Here is a 21227-nt window from a genome sequence, read left to right as displayed (position 1 = left end):
ACACACACACACACATACATACACACCAACGCATGCACACACACAACATTATGATGAAAAAGAAGCAGAATGAATAGTTTGTGTTTTTTTATTTTATTTTAAGACACAGGATATGTGTTATTTTATATAATATAAGAGGGTTTGTCTAAACTAAAGGTGTATTCAAAGTCTAAATTTAAGCCACAGGTTCAAGAGTTTTAGGAGACAGGTTGGGTCTGGTAGGTAGAAGATGCTATAAATTGCATTGCATTATGGGAAACGTAGGAACCAGTGGCTTTTGGAACAGGAGTCATACCACAGAGTTGGTATATACAGTATATATTTTAAATAAGATGTGGCTTCTTTTAGATTTGGATTTTTGTGTGAAATACTGACTTGATAGAAACAGGAATGCAGGATGCTTTAAATTCAAAACTTAAAGGAAAACGTATTAAACCGCTGGCTGTGCGGTAAAAGCAGAAGCAAATCAAACAAAGAAACACCTTTAAATGTATCCCTGATGTAAAGACTTAAAATCATAAAACCCATTCATTTAAACATGATGTGAGATCATAAGCAACTGTGAGGAGTTAAATAAATTGCATTATGTGGACACATGCATGAAAACAGGGGAAACTGGTAGTGGGGTAAATGATTCACAGAAGAATTAATCAAATCAATAGTTTTACTAATCAATCATTTATTGCCAAACTGTCTCTGGTGTCTGTTTCATTTTTTTTTTTTAAATCACTCTAGGTTAAGGCAACTTTGGAAACATTTTTTTGTACACTTCCCTGTAATTTTACAGATAAAATATTTAATCAAAAAAGTAGTAAATTGTTTGATCGATCATGAAAACAATAACGATAAGGCCGTGGTTGCAGTATGTGACTAATACGACACAAACTTGAATTTAACCACTTAACTTAGGTGCGATAACAAGACTGCAGAGGCTCATTTGTGAGAACCTGTTCAATCATTTATCATGATGATGTATATATATATGTGTATACTGTAGGCTATATATATATTTTCTACAGTACACCTCACATACCTGCTTGGTTCAGGCAGTATATGCAGAAAACCACTGTTTTCAACATGGTATACACACGTTGGAGATGTTTGAGGGCTACAAAGAAAGAAAAAAACAAAACAAAACAAAAAACCCACAGTGCTTTTGAGCAAACGTCAGCTCCGTGCTACGATCAGATTACATCACACTTTAAATTAAAAAGATGCTGAGCTGGGAGGGAGAAACGAGGTATTTGGGCGAGGACTTCGGGTCTCTCAGGACGGTTCCTACAAGGCCTCGAACTCGTCGACCCTCTGCTTGGTGTTGCCCATACGGATCTGACGCAGCGTCTTGTACTTGTCGCGGCCGGCCCGGACGTTCTCGGCGTGCAGCAGGTCGTTCTTGGTCTTCTGGTCGTGGTCGCGGGCGTCTGACAGCTCCGAGCTCAGCATCTGTGGAAGGAGCAGATGTTGAGTTATTCAAATTTATAGAGTTAATTAATCCACAGGAATGAGGCTAACATCATCTGAAAAACAACAGCTGGAAAACTGTTGCTGAAAAACTCTGGTCATAACTTACAGTCACTGCGCACTTTATTTTCTACACACAGTTACACACATCGCACTTTTTTTTTACTTTGCACTAAAATCAACACTGCCAATTCTGTTATATACTTTTTATACATTACATTTTATTTTATTTGCAATTGCCATTTTGCTATTTTATTATGTATAGTTTGTTCTTTATATTCTTATTCTTTATATATTCTTATACTATATGTTGTTATCGTCACTGTGTGTCTGTGTAACATTGCTGCTGCACTGTAAGTTCCCAGCTTGGGATCAATACACTGCAAAAACTCAAACTCTTTCTTGTCAAAATGTCTCAATTTTACTCAAAACTAATCTCTTTCCACTTAAAATAAGACTCATCACCTAAAAATGAACTTGTTTTTAGATAATTTTCACTTGTTTCAAACAAATTTTCAATTGAAATAAGTAGAAAAATCTGCCAGTGAAAGCAGGTTTTTTGTGCTTGTAATAAGAAAGAAAAACTTGATCCACTATCAGATTTTTCTAGTTATTTCAATTGAAAATATGCTTGAAAAAGGAAAAAGTGTCTAAAAACAAGCTACTTTTTAATGTTTTAATGTGATGAGTCTTATTTTAGTTATAATTAGATTTGTTTTGACTAGAAATAAGACAAATATTCTTGGTAAGATTTTGGGTTTTTACAGTGTAAAGTCTGTCTGTCTGTCTGTCTATCTATCTATCTATCTATCTATCTATCTATTGAGACTGAAACTATGCTGCGTGCATTGCAGGTTTTTCTCCAGATGCAGCAAAACAGAAGAAGAAGCAGGAATATCTGCATGAACTCGCTTGACCCCGGACTGACCTGCAGCTGTTTCTTCAGGCGCTCGTTCTTCTCGGCCTCGGTGACCCTCTCCTCCTCGTCGCGGTGGTTGTTGATGTCCTGCGGCTGCAGCTCGGCGCTGTAAGTGCTGTTCTCCTCGCTGTGCTCGTGGTCGCTCTCGCTGTCCGAGGAGGAGGAGGAGGAGGAGGAAGCAGGAGCGGCGGGGACGGAGTTAGGGGCGGCCATGACGCTGTGCAGCTCCTCCTTCGTCTTGATCAGACTCTCCTCCACTTCCTTGGCCTGGGATGAAGGTGGACAGGGACAGATGTTTTATTTTTATACTTGCTGTCCCAGGGCAGCTGTGATAATGGGTTATGTTGCACATCAGGGTCATTTACTGGAGTTGGAGTTCGCTGGAGTTTGATTTTCTTTCACTTTAGTGCAACTTTCACAGGTTTAGGAACAAATGAAACTTGGTGAGCAACAGGTGAGGTGCTCTCTGCTCTCAGGATCATCTCACCTTTGGAAAACACTGACTGACCACCACCAGACATTAGCTTGAATTATTCACAGACACACACTTCAAGGAGTTTAGAGAAAGGACTGAACAATAAAAAATTAAGATAAAAGCCCAGTTTTTGAAACTTGTTTAACTGAAAATTTGGGAATAAGCATCCTACATATGTTATAAACAGTTAACTATACATGGCACATAGAAGGAATTCACTGAGTGAGCTTATGCACACCTCTAGAAGGTCTCATACACATGTTTTGTTTCATTTTTAGTAATGTTTTTGATATTTACTACTTTCTGTTAATGGTGTCTTGTCTCTCTTAAAGCCCCACTTATTTTGCTTTTTATTAGCAAAAATCAAATATTGCTTTCATAAATAGGCTACGTATTTCACTGAAGTCGAATCACACCCGCATACAAATGAAAGCTTTCTCGTACCTTAGAATGAGTTGTTACAAGTCGTTACAAATACATAAGTGGGCGACGCACCGAACCGAGGCGGCCATGTTGCATCGCCATTTTTTACGTTGAGTGGCAGCATGACCGTAGGTAACCACGGAAACTCAGCGGAGCTGTCGGCTTGGGGAGAAAGTTTTCCAGGTAGTGCCTGTTAAAACTGTCACCACTGTGTAGTGTGAGGAAGGACGGAGGTATTATTGAACAGGTTAGAGAGGCCAAATTATTGGGTGTGATAATTGATGAAACATTTTCTTGGTCGACACATATTAATGGAGTTGTATCTAAAATGAGCAAAACCATTTCAATGATAAGGAGGGCTGCTCATTTTTTGTCAGGTTCAGCAGTTAAACTGGTATTGCAATCTTTAGTATTGTCATGTCTTGACTACTGCCCAATAATATGGTCTAGCGCCTCAAAACAAGACTTACAAAAACTCCAAATCACACAGAATAGAGCAGCACGACTCGCTCTCCGTTGCTCGGGGAGGAGTAGGGTAGAGGGGATGCATCAAACGCTGTCTTGGATGACAGTAGAACAAAGATTTGCTTATAGTTTGGTCACATTTTTGTTTAATATTTATCATGTGGGAAAACCTAATAAATTGGTGTTACAGCTACAAACTACTAAGGAAAGGCATGGCTATGCAACAAGGCATGCATTGAGTGCTCATTTCACCCTGCCTCTACCAAGAACTGAGGCACTTAGGAGAACTGTAATGTACAGAGCAGTGACATATTGGAATAGGCTCCCACCAAACATGACCAACATTGAAAATAAATGGAGATTCAAAAAGAAAATAAAAGAGGCCATCATTAGTAAAGAACTTACATTTTTTTAAGTTTTGAAAAGTCAAAGTTGGTTTGTATTTGTAAAATGTTTTTATTCTTATTATTTTGTTTTATTTTGTTGTTTGTCATTTATCTAATTCTGTAAGTTATTGTATTATGTTTTGATTGTCATACATGAGTGTCTGGACCCCAGGAAGAATAGTCCTTACCAAGGTAAGGACTAATGGGGATCCATAATAAAAAACTAAACTAAAACTGGTGTTGCATTCAGGTGCAGTCAGGCAGACGGCCGTCAGCAAACCAACTGGATGTCATTTTACTCCACGAGAGAAAGACGGTAAAACGTGGGTCAGGTAAACAATACGACATCACCATGACAACATATTGTCACGCCTGTATTGTTTTGCCTCGTGCTGGCGGACCACTTGTTTGCAGCGTCTGTTGTCTGTCTGACGTCTGCCCGATTTCACGTGAATGCAACATCAAGAATACATTCAGATATGCAACCGCACCGCTAGATGGGGGGAATTCCTACATATTATACCTTTAAATTATACTCAGCTGATCACCTTGCTTCTGATTGGTTATTTTTTGTTCGTGTGTTGTCCATTTAAAGGTTTTTTTGGACTCAACTCTGCCTGAAGAAGGTCACATCGACCGAAAGGTTGCTTTGTCCAGGAGTAAAAAAAAAGACCTATTGCAAGTTAACAGTGTGTGGGAAGTTCTTTTGTTCTTGACATAGAAGGAATTAAAACACAGCAGGGTCCAGTTTGCTCCAGTCAGTCTTAAATATAACCCAAATAGCTGGAGAGGAAAATATGAAACTGAACCAACTGATGTTTGATTTGGACGTTTTCCAGCTCCACCTGAGGAGCCCGGTTCCCTCCTTTGATCACGCGTTGGAAACTCACCTTGTTGTGCCATGACTCAGCCTCTTCTTCTTTGGTCCTCTTGGCCTCCTCCAGCTCGGTGATCTTGGCGCTGTACTCGGCCAGCTCTGCAGCCTGAGGGAGGACACACACACACACGTTGCGCAAAAGTAAATATAGGCTATTGAATATCTATTTATTTAATCTTAAAGCATGGACGGAGTTTATGTTAACGACTGAGTGTCATGTGAACAAATATTAGCTAAAAACCGATGGTGAAGGTGAAAACCTGCAGATGTCTTGTGACGGATGTTTAATTGACGAATGTTTATTTTAGTTTTATATATGCATGTGCACCATTCTCATAATCAAAGATGATAATACTGTTTGTGTCTATTGACATTAGCGTGTGTGAGAAAGAGTTTTAAATGATTTTCTCATGACAAAGCTGCAGTTTCAACCGTTAATGTGTGTTTATCATGGATGCAGGAGCTTTACATGTAATGAGTGTTTTTCTATCGTGAGCTTTTTTTTCCTCTCACGTGAAGGATCTTGAGTTTTCCAAGCGTAGTCCACTCACCAGCTGCTCCTGGCTCTTGATCTGGTCCTCAGCCTGCCTGGCCAGCTCCTCCTTGGCTATTATGGCCTCCATCCTCTCAGCCTCCAGCCGGGCTGCCTCCTGCTCCACCCTCCTCCTCTCCTCCTCCAGCCTCATGGCCCGGTCCAGCTGCTCCTGAAGCTCTGCAGGAGGAAGTCAGTGAAACACACAGCAAAACATTTAGAAGGAAAGTAAAGCACAGCGTTAAATCAGAGGGGTCGATGGATGTATCGTTGAGCTTTTCTGGCACAATTTTACACCTGTGGCCTCACACACTCTGGGCTTGGGGACCTTAAGAGCCATAAAGACACATAAAACACATTGTACACTGCCTGTCCAAAAAAAAAGTCACCACTTAGAATTAACTAAGCTAATAGGTCAGAGCCTCCCATTGGATAATTACTGCATGGATGATTATGTTTCAACTGGCAACAACTTATTTAACCCTGTAACAGTCTAATTTCTGAAACAACCATGTTGGAAGACACATCCTGAAGTCGTGGAAAAGATGTTAATCTGTTTCAGAAGGGTCAAATTATTGGCATCAAGCAAATAAAACATCTAAGGAGATTGATGAAACTAAAATTGGGTTAGGAACTGTCCAACGCATTATTAAAAACTGGAAGGAGAGTGGGGAACCATCATCTTCAAGGAAGAAATGTGGTCCAATGTGACCCACTGAGAATATTTTAAAAACTCTGGACGGAAATAAATGTTGTGACATTGCAGAAGCTTATCGAAACGATGCCACATCAAATGCATATCATAATCAAAACTAAAGGCCGTCCAATTAAATATTAGTGTATTTTTTGGACAGACAGTGTATTTTAACAAGAAAAAGGTGAAAAACATGAACTAAAGTAAGGAAAAATAATCTATAATTTGAAGTAACAGAAACATTTTTTTTTTCCTTTTATTTATCTCGAGACCCACCTCATCCACCAGCTTGTGAGTGATGTCATTGCCTTAGTAAACAGAGCTTTCCATGTTGCCATAACTTTATAATGCTCTGTGTTGGTGTGTTTACTTGAACATGAACAAAAAGCGTCTGGAAACACTGTGAGACTCTGATCCTGGGAAATAAAAGCATTGTGTGCGTTTTAAATATATGTTAATTAAAAGTGGATTTTGGAAACTTTCAGAGACTTGAAAGTTGTGTTTCTTTCTTATCTCGATTTGTAAGTATATCAAAATGAGCCTTGTGAGTCAAAAGCAGTAAAAACCAGACAGATCAAGGAGCTATAAAAACTAAGTGAGAGAACAAAATCCATCCAGTTGAACTTTTTTCATGTATGTCAAGCAAAGAAACAGGAGAGGGCAGTAAAGACACGTCACATCTCAGAAGAAATGAGACTTAACCCTCCTGATGTCCTTCTGTTCCCTTCCTCCATCCTTCCTTTCTCCCTTCCTTCTTTCCACAATCCTTTTCCCTTCCTTCTTTCCTTCCTTCCTTCCCTTCGTCCTTACTTCGTCTTCCTTCCTCCTTTGATCCAATTGACCTGATCTGTTCCCTATCCCTCCATCTTTCTTCCCTTCCCTTTACCCTTCCTTCTTTCTCTTCTTCCTTCCTTGAACGAATCAGTTCCCTCCCCCATCTTTCTTTCCTTCCTTTTTCCCTCCTTCTGTCCCTTCTTCCTTCCTTCTTCTTCCTTCCTTGAACGAATCTGTTCCCTATCCCTCCATCTTTCTTTCCTTCCCTTTTCCCTTCCTTCTTTCCCTTCTTCCTTCCTTCTTCTTCCTTCCTTGAACGAATCTGTTCCCTCCCTCCATCTTTCTTTATTTCTTTCCTTCCTTTTTCCCTTCCTTCTTTCCACAATCCCTTTTCCCTCCCTCCCTCCTTTCCTTCCTTCCTTCCTTCCTTCCCTTCGTCCTTACTTCTTCCTTCCTTTTTGACCCAATTGACCCAATCTGTTCCCTCCCTCCTTCTATATTTCCTTCCCTTTTCCCCTTCCTTCTCTCCACCCATCTTTCCCTTTATCCTTCCTTCCTTCCTTCCTTCCTTCCTTCCTTCCTTCCTTCCTTCCTTCCTTCCTTCCTTCCTTCCTTCCTTCCTTCCTCCCTTCCTTCCTTTCTTCCTTGACCCAGGAGGACAACAGGAGGGTTAAAGACTAAAATACGTCGCCCTGTGGTCTGCGTTGTCTCACCTCTCTCTGCTCTCTTGGTCGTCTCCTCAAACTCATGGAGCCTCATCATCAGGTCCATCTTTTCTCTCTCCATCTGCTCCTTCTCTTTCTGGATGGCCTCCCTCCTCTTCTTCTCACTCTCCAGCTGATCCCTGCAGAACACACACACACACACAAAAACAACTTTATCCCGATGCTCACGTCTGTGCGAGACCAGAGTCTTTTTTAATCTTTTGAGCGGATTAACCCTTCACCCACCGCTCCATCTTCTTCTGCAGCCTCTCCTCTTTGGCCTGAGCCTTCATCTGCTGAACCTCGATGCTGTCGGCCTTGCGGCGGCGCATGTACAGCTCGTGGTTGCCGATGCACAGCTGAAGGATGCGTTTGTTGACTCGCAGACGTGGAGCGTAGAAAAGAAAGTCCTGACAGAGAGAGAAGAGGAAGAGAGGGGAGAGAGAGGGAGAAAACAAGACTTCAGCAACAGTTTGGTCTCATTTCAAAAAGCTATTTTTACATGATTTAACCTTTGCAGTGTCTGAAATGTAAAGATCCACTACACTGAGGAAATAATGGATTATTGAAACCAGTATTTATAATATATAAAAAGCCGATAAGTAGATTTAGGTAACACTTTATTTGATGCCTATCTCTATAACGCATTATAACCATACTTATAATGAGTTATAAAGCAGTACTGTATAACTAAACACTCATAAATGATCATAAGACTTTATAACAATAAGCACAACACATTATAGAGCATTATAATACTTGACCTATAAGCCATTATAAAATGCTCTATGATGTGTTATGCTTATTGTTATAAAGCCTTATGATCATTTATGAGTGTTTATAATGATAGTTATACCCGTTTATAAGCCAATTATAACACATTATAACTATATTAATAATGCATTATCGATGTGGGCATTGTCAGCGAGATACTAACAATTATAACGTATTATAATACCTGACCTTATAAGTCATGATAAAACATCTTATAGTGTGTTATGATTATTGTTACAAAGCATTATGATCATTTATGAGTGTTTAGTTTAGTTTAGTGTTTATAGTAGAGTATAGTATAGTATATGTGTCAGTATAGTTTCAGTATTCAATATCTGTTTATTTAATTGTCTATGCACAGAAGTTATTTACTAATGCTTCAAGGCATCTAACTGTAATTTCTGCACATTTACGCACCATTTCTGTCTTTAGGACTGAGTTTGCAACATGTGGACTTGCATTTGTTGTCATATACTTTTAATTTTTGTGCAACATGTGTGTTTTCTGAAGTTGAAGTGTGTTGAGCGCTCTGGGCCACCATAGAAACACTTACAGGGGATTTCTTGTCTATGGGCTTGATGACGAACTTCTTGTCATTGAAAGCAATGTTTCTAATTTCGCTCCAGGGGAATCCGATCTTTGGCGTGAGCCTGGACGACAGAGAAAAAAGGAGATCAGGTTTTATACAACATAATGACAGCAGAGTGACAGACCAGTGTGTGTGTGTGTGTGTGTGTGTGTGTCTGTGTGTGTGTGTTGTCGTAGCATCGAGGGAAACAGGTGAACGGCCTCTTGACAACAACAGCCACGCGGTCAAGTGTGTTATTTAAAACCTGACCGACTGAGAGTGAAGGTAGCTGAGGTCAGTGACTGCTGGTGTGTTGCCCCCCCGTCTACAACTGTGTGTGTGTGTGTCAGCAGGTCAGTGCACTCCACACACACACACATACACACACACACACACACAGTGTTAATACTGAAGGACTGTATCCTTCAGACACGTATTTATGGACCAACCTGTCCTCCTTCTCGTAGATGTTGAGTCCCAGAGCGTCGACTCCCAGCCACAGCTCCGTGCCCTTCTTGTTCTTGATCTCAAAGTAGTTGACTCCGTACATCTCCAGGTCCTGAGTGATCTTCAGGTACTCGAGCATGGCGTCCTCCCTGTTCAGGTCGCACAAAGACATGGAAAAATGTAAGAACACAAACGGACCTGACCTCTGAATATTAATTATCTAAGACGCATCATTTCATATTCATTACATTAAGGGCATCAGACTAATAGAAGCAGGGTAAACCAACAGTCACTTAACCTTTTAGTTTCCAATTAATTATTATTAAGCTCAATTAATTCATCATCTGTAATATCATCTTCTGTCTCTTCCTTTTATTTTGAAAGTTAAATTCACAATACTTTCTGTAAAGGTGGTTAAGTACTAGTAGTTGGTGTAGATAGAAGATTCTTGCTCGTCATTAAGAGCAAGAATAACAGATTCAAGTAGGATTTTTAGAAAAAAGAAGAAATTATATTCACTAATTCAGAGACTGCAGATGAAACTGCACATTTAGCAACATAAATATTCATAAAAGTTTATCATAAATAAACGTGGACTCTGTAAAATGTGACTGAGTCTTGGTTGATGGAGGCGCTTGAACGCAGCAAGTTAAGTCACTGGGGTCACAAGGGGTAATTACAGGATAATGATGCTAAATTGCCTGTTTACTGATTCACTTTAAACAATTACACAAAGCAGAAAACTGGCTCAGAAATGTAAAAACACACATCAAATATGGATTTATATTTTCATTTGTAAGATCAGGCCTGTTACTGTATTTCTTCCTATAACAAGTTAACCAGATTTAAAATGAAGATTAAAACATGATTTTTTTTTTTCTTGTATTCATCATCCTTCACTTACTTCAGCATCGATTTGTGCTCATCGTGCCAAACCTGGATCCTGTCTTCCCACTGATCCTTGGACAGCTTGTGTTGCGTCAGCACTCTGAGGGGAGACACCAGCTATCAGCAACCCACACAGGTGAAGGTGTCAACAGTCTGTGTGTGTGTGTGTACATACATACAGAGCTAACACAAACACATGCTGCACTGTCACGTCTCCCCTGTTCTGGTACTGTATGCCTTTATTGCAACAGCACATGGGTTAATACATTTGATTTATTTATTTTTTTTCTCTTTTAAATATTTATTTCGAACATGTAAAACAAAATAAGGCACAATTTCAGTCAAAATTTGGAAACCAAAAACACAAACACATAATCATACATATTTGAAAAGGAGTGAGAAGAAGCTGTGCTTATTGAATCCCACAAATCATAAATAAATCGATCAGTTGTCCCACTTCTTTAATTGCCCTTCTTTCCATTGTTAAGAGAAAATGAAAAAAATATAAGTAATAAAGTAAGTACTTATTGTTTAGTTTTTGGTTTAAACACCATCTTCCCTGCACTTCTTCAGAGTTATGTTTTTGTACTTGTAATAATATAATAACTTTAAAGGAGCAGTATCAAAATTTACTTATGTACCCAATGTTAAAGCACTGATTATGCAGGAATCCCCGCATCATAATAGTGTATATTATTGTATTATGATGATCAATAATACATTAATGCAGTGATGGTAACTTGTTATAAAATAATACAAAATAATCTGTGTGATTTTATTTTTTTAAAGAATATTGATCTACAAAAAAAAAAACAAGATAAAGAGTAATATGCTTACTACTATAACCTAAGTAATGAAAAGTATCTTTAAATTCTACCCAAGTGCAGCACTTTGATAAATGTACTTATTTGCTTTCTTCCACTGTCCGCTTGCAAGCTGTGCAGCCACACTGCCAGCTTTGTTGTGTTGTGTCAGCTCTTTGATATATATTATAATGGAGTTATTTATCTGGTTGATTAATGTAAATACCTTTGAGATTGTCTGTCTTTGTATTAAATGATAACATTATCATAATCAGTCTTTTTCCATGACAAACCAGTCCACACTCACCTTTTGGGCAGCAGGCGCTCGGAGGACAGGTAGCCCGGGTTGTGCACCGACTTGTTGTACTCTCCGTACTTCGACTGGACGGCGTAGGAGGCCAGCAGCACGGCGGTCTCCGGAGGAGAGTAGATGTCCTCGCTCAGAATGTCCTCCTTCACCTGCAGGAAGAAGAGCTTCCTGGTGATGTCCTGGATCAGCTCCTCGGACACGTCCTCCGGGTAAAACTTGGCCCTCAGTTTGAACTGCAGGGGAGTCTCCCTCTTCACCTGCTGGGACATGACCTGAGCACAGGACAGACAAATAAAACCATGACAAAAAAAAAGAGTTAAGACATGTGAGAGGAACAACAGTATCTCAAAAAGAGACAAAAAAAATATCTGTGAAGTTTTCCGTCTCCTCGTTCAGCAGCTCTAGTCGCACTTTTAAATCCACTTTTAAATCCACTTTTAAATCCAGGTTAAAAACATTTCTCTTTTCACGTGCTTGTAGCTGAGCTCTTTTTAAGAACTTTAAACTTTTATCTATTTTCTTTTATTTTACTTTTATTTGCTCTTGCTTTTAACTCTGTTTTAGTGTTTGTTTGTTTTTATTCTGTTTTATGCTTCTCTCTCTCTTTTAAAAAAAAAAAGTTTAGTCTTTATGTAAAACACATTGAGTTGCCTTGGTATGAAATGCGCTGTATAAATAAAGATGCCTTGCCTTGCCTTGCCTTGCCTTGCCTAGCAACAACAGGTTGGTGTCAGCCAATCAGAAGAGAGGATTCTCTGAGCTTCTCTTCTCATTGGCTTACTGTTTCCAGAGTAATCCCATAATAAGAATATATCAGATTTCAAGTCAGAAAAAAAAAATCCTGCAAGTGTTGAATGGTGTTGTCCAGGTGGTGGGCGGGGCTTAGTGCAACTGCTTTGTTGTGACATCACAAAGTTACAGGAAGTCCTAACGGCTGGTTTTAAGGCTCAGTTTCTGAATACAGGCTGTGTGCATTTCTCTGTGGACTGAGGCTTTGATACTTTCACAGTATTAAAGGACAATTCCAGGCGAATTCAACTCGGGGGTGTATTTTCGTATCATTTTAGGTCTAAAAGAAGGAATCTGAAGATTTTCAGTTTAATCGCTCCTGTTTTGCGGCAGTTTTTCAGAGTGCAAGTGAAAATGTAAGTGCATGTTTGGGGATTGCATTGCAGTATTTCCATTTGCTTTCCAACCTTGACTTTTTAAAGACTTATGAGGAGTGTAGGGTAAAAAAACAAACAAACTGTTTATCAGTGTCACAACAAACTCACCTTCTTCTCCCAGTTCAGCCATGTGATGAATCCTTTGGCGTCCACAAACTGCAGCCCAAAGTACCAGATCTCACGCAGGCCGATGGTTCTGGCAACCTACCACACACACACACACACACACACACACACACACACACACACACACACACACACACACACACACACACACACACACACACACACACACACGATAATAAAAAAACATTATCTCTCACTGCTCTTCTTCACTTAAAACAGGATTTTATCTCCCTGAAGAGGAGAAACCTTTGGACAAAGATGTTGTTTACAGCACGTCAGTGTCACTGTGAACATCTGGAACAGCACAGTTGCTCAGGCGGTGGTGAACGTACTCTAAAGCCTCAGAACCACTTTATCATAGATCGGCCTTCAAGTGCAAAGGTTAAGGTAATTATTACACTCTACACAACAGGCTCCAGGTAGAGAGGGCGTCATACTGTTGGGTTGTGATGTCACTGTTCGTATCAGGTTATGGATGATTCAGCTCTTGGCTGAGTGTGCACTATAAAAAATCCTGGGCTTTTATTTCAATTAAATTGATCACATCATAGTTTCCTAATATTGTCAATGCCTTAATAAACTTAACTTACTGCACATTGATGAATACTTTTAACTATTAATACATTATTTAAGGTTGGCTCTTTAATAAACAAGTTATTTCTTATGTCATTTTGACGGATTATTATATTGACAATGAATTTTCAATGTCTTTTGTCTTTGTTTAATACCATTACCCATGTGCTATTTTTATGGAAGCCCATTTCTGCCAAAAAAACCCCCAGCATGAAACACTTTGACTTTTGAGGTATTACCCTTTTTTTTCGCACGTTTTCTCATGGTTAGTTTTTAAGATTACACATCATCATGAGGCGTTTACTCTCTGACTGACTGTAGTCGAACACTTTGCTAGTAAACTGCACAGTTCAACTTTATTAGATGCCAAGTTCTCAAGGTCCCAGTTAATAAAAACTACAATGACAAAGATAAAAACGTATAAATCTGTGTAAACTATAGTGTCTATAGGAGTGCTTTGCATACTGTGACATACGGACCTGGTCGAAGAGCTGCTTCCCTGTGGTGTTGGGGTGGAAGGAGAACTCCAGCTCCGCGTCCATTGAGGTGACGCGAACGTTGACCTGCGTCAAGAAAAGGTCTTTAAGTCACATGACAAAAGAGGTTTTCTGTTTTCTGTTTCCATTTTGTCAAAGCGTTTAGCTCTTTGACTTTTCTTTTCTTTTTTCTTTTTTTTACAAATAAAAATCAGAATTTGAATGGACTGTATCCTAAAAAGGGTGATTTTGGTGATTTTTGATAATGAAAAACAACTTTTAGGATGTTAAAAAAAACATAAATAATACAGCCAGTTGTGCAGAAGATGCACTTAAAGTGGAGCTGTGAAGTGGATTGTTCATAAACCATAATTGCTCACTATCTCATTAGACTTTGGACTACCCTTGCGAGGTGCTACAAGGTTGCACATAGGCAGATTAAAATATCAAAATACTCGCTGCTTGCCAAGTTGCCTTCAGCCTTCGCCACTGTTAGTGAAGACCAACGACTTTTACAACAAAAGCAGTTTAAGTGGCGCATTAGTCTGACTCTGGGGTGGATTTCCCAGACGACAACTAAAAAAGGGGTTGAGACTCAATATTTTCCCAAAAGAAAACAACAAAACACCAAAGACACAGAATCTGCATGACCCCGGCTTAGTGCAGGGCCAAATTGGTCTTGAAGCAGTTACACAATCGTTTTATGAAGTTACACAAGAGCACGCCCCGGGTGTCATAAAGATAAACACCACAGAAACTTGGGCAACATAAAAACTGGAACATCCATTTATGAAGCGTCCGTATAGCGTTTCTCAACCGATTCCACTTTCCACTATCAAACGCCTGAGAGAGGAGCGACCTCCTGCTGAGGTTTTCCCTCTCTGTTATCTTCCACAGCCACACAGTCATGCCGGCTGTTAACTATTAAAATCAATCACTGTCTTACTCCATTGATAAAAATAAAAATAAATCGTTCGTACTTTCATTGTACTTTTTGTTATCTACATACAAACGTCTTAACTACCGTTTCCAGATTAACACCAGTAGTACCTGATATCATGACTCATATTTCTGTTAATTTAGCGTCAGTCGACTTGAGGCCGACGTCAGCACGACCTCTTAAGAACAGCTTTCTCCTTGGAGTGTCAATATAAGTGCAGAGTTGCAGACGTAATGCACAGGCCGGGCCTTTCTTATCAGCTCTCCCACTCGCTGATGCTGTATACTTAAGTAACTCTTACTGAGGGCATTTGGGACTTTCAGCAAATAAAAACGGCACAAGGGTGGTTTCTCCTCAACGGATGGGAAATTGATTAAGTCTGACCGGCTCAGAAAATCAAACAGGTTACACCATACAGTCATTGTTGAAGTTGTTGGGGGGGAAAGTCAGTCGCTTGCTGACATCGTATGTCCAGTGTCCAAAAAAGGTAATTACCATGATTATCATCAGGTATGCTTGACTACTCGGTTCACTTGTAGCCGTGAAATGGCGTTTTTAGGAGCATTGTTTCTGTCAGGAATGTGAGCAGCATGGGTCAAACTCTACATTTGGTTAATGAGTAAATGCCAAGAAGGGTTGGTGCCTCTTGGAAATCACTCCCAGATAAAACAAAAGATGTTCAAACAGAAGCTAAAAGTATATATATAAAAAGAAATCTACATAATTTGTGATGAGAATGATGTTTCTCTCTCAAAACCATGTTAACACAACCAGTTCAACAAACCTTACAGTTGACTTTATGAACCCACCACTACCCTTTTTTGAAACCTGGACCAGGAAGAAGAGAGTTCAATAACATGTTTAATGATTTGATCAGTTAAAACACGAGACTCTTACTGTTTTGGGCATCTTGGCTCTGGTTGGTGGACGAGCTCCAGCAGAAGAAAGTGTCTCCCAGGTTGACTGAGGCTGCAGTGGCCGACTCCCAGCACAACCTCCACCTGATAAAGAAAGCCGCTCCGCTCTCGCGAGCAAGCAGGCTCAAGGGCAGGGCTTGTGTCCTTTGAACTCGTAGGCTTGTAGATCACTCACGGTAACGTGGGAGGTTGGACGTCGTCGCTATCGCGCAGTCACTGACAGCTTTACTTCCAGTGTGACCACCCCGGCCGAGCAAGACGCTCCACCCAGAGACAATCACCTATCTCAGCACCCGCACTGCTGCTGCTGCTGCTGCTGCTGCTGCTGCTGCTGCTGCTGCTGCTGCTGCTGCTGCGACCTTTGATCGGACCACGCAAGGCTACCGGCTATATAAGCCTGGACGTTACTATTTATGCTGCAGTGTGGAGATGACACGAGTGAGGCATAATGAAATCACATCAAGATAACAGCAGCATGTTTCTGTGGAAGAGTCGACTGAGACAAACCCCTGAGGAGCTTTATTAAGATTCATATACTTTAATGAGAATTGTAGAAAAACAAAAACAAAAAACAATCAGGTTGAAACAACATGGACCGATTCTGATCATGTAAACATTCACAGAGCTGCACGTTCACAGTTTTTAAATCACATAACAACAACAACAACAACATTTTATAGAAAACTAATCAAATGCTCTTTGTGTTTGTTTTTACTTCATTTGTTCTTATCGCTCTGACAGATGTGGAACATCAGCACCGCAGGTGTATGGAGGTAAAAAATATTAAATATCTATCATCTTTCTCTACATATGAGAGTTTGAAAACTAAGATCTGAATAATTTTTACATTTTTAAAAATGTCCTTAAAAAGATATAGTGTATACTGAAATGATTGAAATGTGAAATGTGTGCATTGAAGCTCCCAGAGCTGATAAAGACCATTGTCAATCTTCAGTTCATTCATTTGTAACCCTAATCCTAACCCTTTTATATTTGTTTCTGATTCTGGTGAAATAAAAACAAATTCTAAGAGATAAAAAAAAAAATCCTTCATGAAACGACTGTGATTTGATTAAAACTCATCTTTGATTCTGAAATGAGGCTGGTCCTCTGGTTTGAAGTCTTCGTTGGGACTTCCGTCCTCCTTGAGGATGCGTGACGCCGTGTATCCCACAATGGGATACTTTGTTTTGTACGTTCCCTCAAACACACTGTCCAGAGACTGGAGCTGCTCCTCACTGAGGCCCGACTGTGTAAAGACAGAGAGAGACACAACCTGTTACTAACTCCTGTGGAAGAAGATGGTGTCAGGATGTAGAGGTTACAAAGCGCTTGTGATAAATACATCCTTTGTATGTTTTACTCATTTACTTTTCAGTTTATATTAATGTCAGCAGCCAAAGAAGGAAAGTAGAGGAGGAGGTATTATCATATTGTTTTCTGTTTAACCATGGGAGAAAGTCTGTGAACACTTATTTGCACAAGTCCAAGTGTTTACTGTGAGTGCTGAAAACAAATTAGGTTTATCAACACATCTAAGATTTTAATGCAGAGTCCCTGTGAATGAGGCGACTGAAGTACGCTCTGTGTTGTTGTTTTTTATTGTTAATTATTTAATTATCCATTTTAGAATAAGACAGTCTTGTCCTTTTGACATATTTGTCTCTTAATGACACAGTTTAATGTTTTTGGATTCATGCTGGTTTGCTGACAGAGCTGCAGCACAGCGGTTAGCGGTGTCACCACACTGCAAGAAGGTATTATGGCCGTTCTGTGTGGAGTTTAACGTGTTCTCTCTTTCTTCATTATATTCTACATAATATACCATATGCTACTGTATACATATACATATCATATGGTGAAGACAATGGGTGGATGGGTTTTCTTTCTGAGAGTTAGAGGAGAAGATTGACACATGCGATATGTCAAATATGATGCATATATGAGATAGTTATCTTAGAAAATCTGCCGACCAGCTCCTCTAAAGCTGATTAACATGCTTTATTCTGTCTGATATGAAAAAAAAGGTTTTACAGGGAGTTTATTGAACCATTTCTTGACTGATGAGAAGGCAAATCAACAATTAAGTACTGAAAAGCACCAGAAATGAAACGCAGAGGAAAAAATCTCTGACATTTCAGTTCTATTTATGTCCTTGAGCTCTTTAAGTGTTGGCTGAATTTTCCATTTCCTCATTTTTAAGTGTCCACTCCCAGTGTTCCTCTTACGTACAATATATTCAGGCTGTATCCACCCAAACAGGCTTTAAGGGTTTTTGTCTATTTCATTTTCTTACAAGGCGACCGACTAACTCTCAGGTGTCAGGTGTCGGTGTTCTCCACCCACAGGACTCAACAGAAACAGAAACATGACCAGCCTCTGGGAAAACACAGTAATCCAAAGTGCTCAGGTGGGACGACAGGCGGACGCTCAGACTGAACTCACAGTGTCTGATGTCAGGTCTGCAGCGTCCAGAGACATCTTCGCCACAGCGCGGGTGCAGTCCTTTCCAACCAGGGCGTTGTACGCAGCACCTTTACCATAAAAGTCTACAGAGGGGAAAAGGAAACAGTGAAATGTTTTAACATATATCTTAAAGGGATAAAGGTGTTTTTTAATTCATGAAAGCTACCGTTTTTCTTTTTAATTAAAGCAGAAGTAAGCGGAATATTTGTGTTAATATAAGTCTTAAATAGTTATATCTTCCGACGGCAATCACTTATATAGAGTGTTTGGTCCGAAACACGGGTCTGTCAGTCACTGACAGACCCGAGCCGAGGAGAAAACTTTCCTTGAATCCTACAACCTTTATCCAATGAGGAGAGAGAACGGCATAAAGGGGCGGTCCTCTCTGTGTGTGCAGCCAAGGGATGCGCGTGAATGTGGTGACGTAGGGACGAGGGCGGGGACCAGGGCTGTCAGAACGAACTTCGCTATTCAAATACAATTCGAATGTTAGTCAAAATGAGAACATTCGAAGGTGGAAACTGACGTTCGAACGTTTTTAACGAGGCAAATTAACGTGGTGCGTCGCGACGCGGAGTAGTACACATGTTGATAAAACAACATGCAGTTGTTGTTGTGCACAAGGTAAAGCTGCAGCTTCAAATATACAAGCAGAGTTTTTTTAATTGCCCGTTCATTCGGCTGCCACGGTGCGCGTATGTGTCCCCACACTACACGCACACCTTTTCTTTTTTTTTTTTAATTGATAGATCCGCGGACCACTTGTGTGCTGATCAAGGATCAGCTGTGATCTGTTGCACCACAAGTTACTCTGTGCCCTCCCTGCAGCCCCCGCGAGGCGGGGGGGCGCCGCCGCCTGTGAAGCCGTGTTTCCACCGAATCAACGATCCTTCTTTTTTTTTTTTTTTTACCGCAACACATGGTTCACGTCAAGATAAGCTATGTATTTTTCCATAGTCTTTGTTTAACACTTTTGGACTTTTGGTTAAGTAACCATGGACAGCTCCTATGCAGGTTCGTTCTGCTGTGTCGTTGTCGCCACCGTCATCGCTGCCCCCCCCCCCCCCCCACCCCTATAATGAGCTTAAAAAGAAACATTAAAAATTTGAATATTAGTCGAATATTTAACATAAGATGGGTTAGAAATTCGAACCTGATTTTGGGGGAAGATTGACAGCCCTAGCGGAGACTGCTAACTCCATCGGCTGACAAGAAGTTAGCCAAAACGACCGGATCGCTTACTTCTGCTTTAAACATAAATGCATGAAACTTCTTAATTTTATCTTGAAAATTTAAATAGTCTAACTTTAAGATGTTGAGGAGCAGTGGGAAAAGCACTTAATACTTAATTTGAGTAAAAGTATAATGGCTCGAAACGAAAAACAACTCCTCTAGTAAAGATATAAAAACATTACCAAGTAGGAAAAAATGCCCTTACTGTTGATAGATTATTGTATATAACATTAATAGATTGTAAAAACTGATGCATCAGTGTGTAGATAACATTTTACTGTGCGGCTGGTTGAGGTGGAGCTGGTTTATCAAGGTTAGCCTAATAGGTCGCTCCCCTCCAGAGGGTCACAAGATAAAAGTAAATCTGAACACTGTGGTGTATGAAAGAGGAACAAATGTCGCTCTGATAAAAAATATTTCCATTTTTCCTTTGAACTTTGTCTCTGCTGTGTGCTAATTTGTAATAATCTGGATATTTCCACTTCTTTGAGCTTCAAATATGTGAGAATTTTAAGGAGGAAATCGAGTCAAAACAACTGAATTTAATATGTTTTGTTTCCTGCCTCTACTTGACACTTTAATTTAAATCATATATAGTGGACTGATAAATATGTACCAGTATTTTATTGTATGTCTGCTCCTAGCAGGTGTCTCCTGACAGTGAGACCCTGTGACTCAGTGAGATTACACGCCTAAATAAAGGTTAAACAACATTTATTTTTGTTCTTTACAATTTATTATATGGTATTAAGTGGAAATCTTGCTTGTGTCTTTCCATTGTAAATGTAATGGATTACAGTTACAGTTAGCTGCTACATCAAACCTAAGTAGCCTACAAGCACTTCAAAATGAAGAGTGCAATACATAAGTAACTGTTTAATTACTTCCCTCTCACTGTAAATGAGCAGTGGTAGAAGTACTCAGATGTTTTACTTAGGTAAAAGTGGAAATACAACATACAGAAACATTTTATAAGAGGTAGCCTAATTGGTGATGCATTCAAAGTTTGAGTTATTCCAGCTCTAAATTAAGCCAGTGAAGTGTTTTATTTACCTTTTCCTTTGGTGACATCGAACACCACTCCCTTCACTGCCATATAAATAGGTTGTGCCTCCTAAAACAGGGCGGAAAAAACAGATAAACCGTGAACACACCTGTATGTTTTAGATGCATGTGCACGCAGGTACAAACACACACACACACACACACACACACACACACACACACACACACACACACACACACACACACACACACACACACACACAGGATTATATGGTGAGTTATTTTACCTCGCTGCCGTCGTATCTCTTCAGCTCCTCCTCCGTGAACAACCGGACCGGCGTAGTGGCCGCTTTATACTTTAATTTAACATCTGTGGCTGAAGTTGCACACAGGACAACGAGGAGGACGCAGATTTTCTCGGTTGCCATAGAGAAGCTGCAGTTTGTTGACTTGAAATGCGGAAACTCTGTCGCGCGCTCCCCTATCACTGCTGCTCTTCTGCTGGTGCGTTTAAAACCATCGGAAATGTCAGAGACACGTGGTTTGCACAGCTGTATGTGGCCTATGGAGGGCTGTGTGCTGTCTTTGATACCTTGATGTGGCCTAATACATGTTGTGGAGTAATTGGAGAAAAAAAACTGTATACTGTGTAATAAAGTTTGTTAAAGTGACACACAAACAAAGATTAAACCAGAAAGGCTGCATTTATTGTGTTTTTATACAGGTGTTTTATGTATTTTTTGTGAGTCTGTGATTCATGTTTTTTGTCATTGTGCCATGTATTTCCCTCAGCTGCTGCTAATGACATTACACTTAGAATAGAAT

General features: G+C 39.9%; 2 protein-coding genes across 2 annotated transcripts; both read right to left on the bottom strand.

Moving 5' to 3' along the window:
- Positions 1-706: 706 nt before the first annotated feature.
- ezra (ezrin a) lies at positions 707-15769 on the bottom strand. Its single transcript, XM_085768519.1, has 13 exons — positions 15679-15769; positions 13845-13928; positions 12775-12870; positions 11498-11772; positions 10404-10487; positions 9502-9648; positions 9038-9134; positions 7957-8120; positions 7720-7850; positions 5558-5718; positions 5020-5112; positions 2390-2647; positions 707-1443 (listed from the first exon to the last, which is right to left on the bottom strand). Exons 1-13 carry the CDS (start codon positions 15688-15690, stop codon positions 1279-1281), a joined length of 1767 nt encoding a protein of 588 aa, XP_085624645.1. The 5' UTR covers positions 15691-15769; the 3' UTR covers positions 707-1278.
- nenf (neudesin neurotrophic factor) lies at positions 15730-20896 on the bottom strand. Its single transcript, XM_085768521.1, has 4 exons — positions 20690-20896; positions 20451-20511; positions 18144-18247; positions 15730-16947 (listed from the first exon to the last, which is right to left on the bottom strand). The coding sequence occupies exons 1-4, from the start codon at positions 20828-20830 to the stop codon at positions 16771-16773; spliced, it is 483 nt and encodes a 160-aa protein (XP_085624647.1). The 5' UTR covers positions 20831-20896; the 3' UTR covers positions 15730-16770.
- Between the last annotated feature and the right edge of the window lie 331 nt (positions 20897-21227).

Source organism: Trachurus japonicus, chromosome 22 (genome assembly GCF_045865225.1).
Source record: "Trachurus japonicus isolate A0001 chromosome 22, Traja_1.0".
Classification (NCBI taxonomy): domain Eukaryota; kingdom Metazoa; phylum Chordata; class Actinopteri; order Carangiformes; family Carangidae; genus Trachurus; species Trachurus japonicus.
The sequence above is the reverse complement of the archived record's forward strand: the minus strand, read 5'-3'. Positions and strand labels throughout refer to the sequence as shown.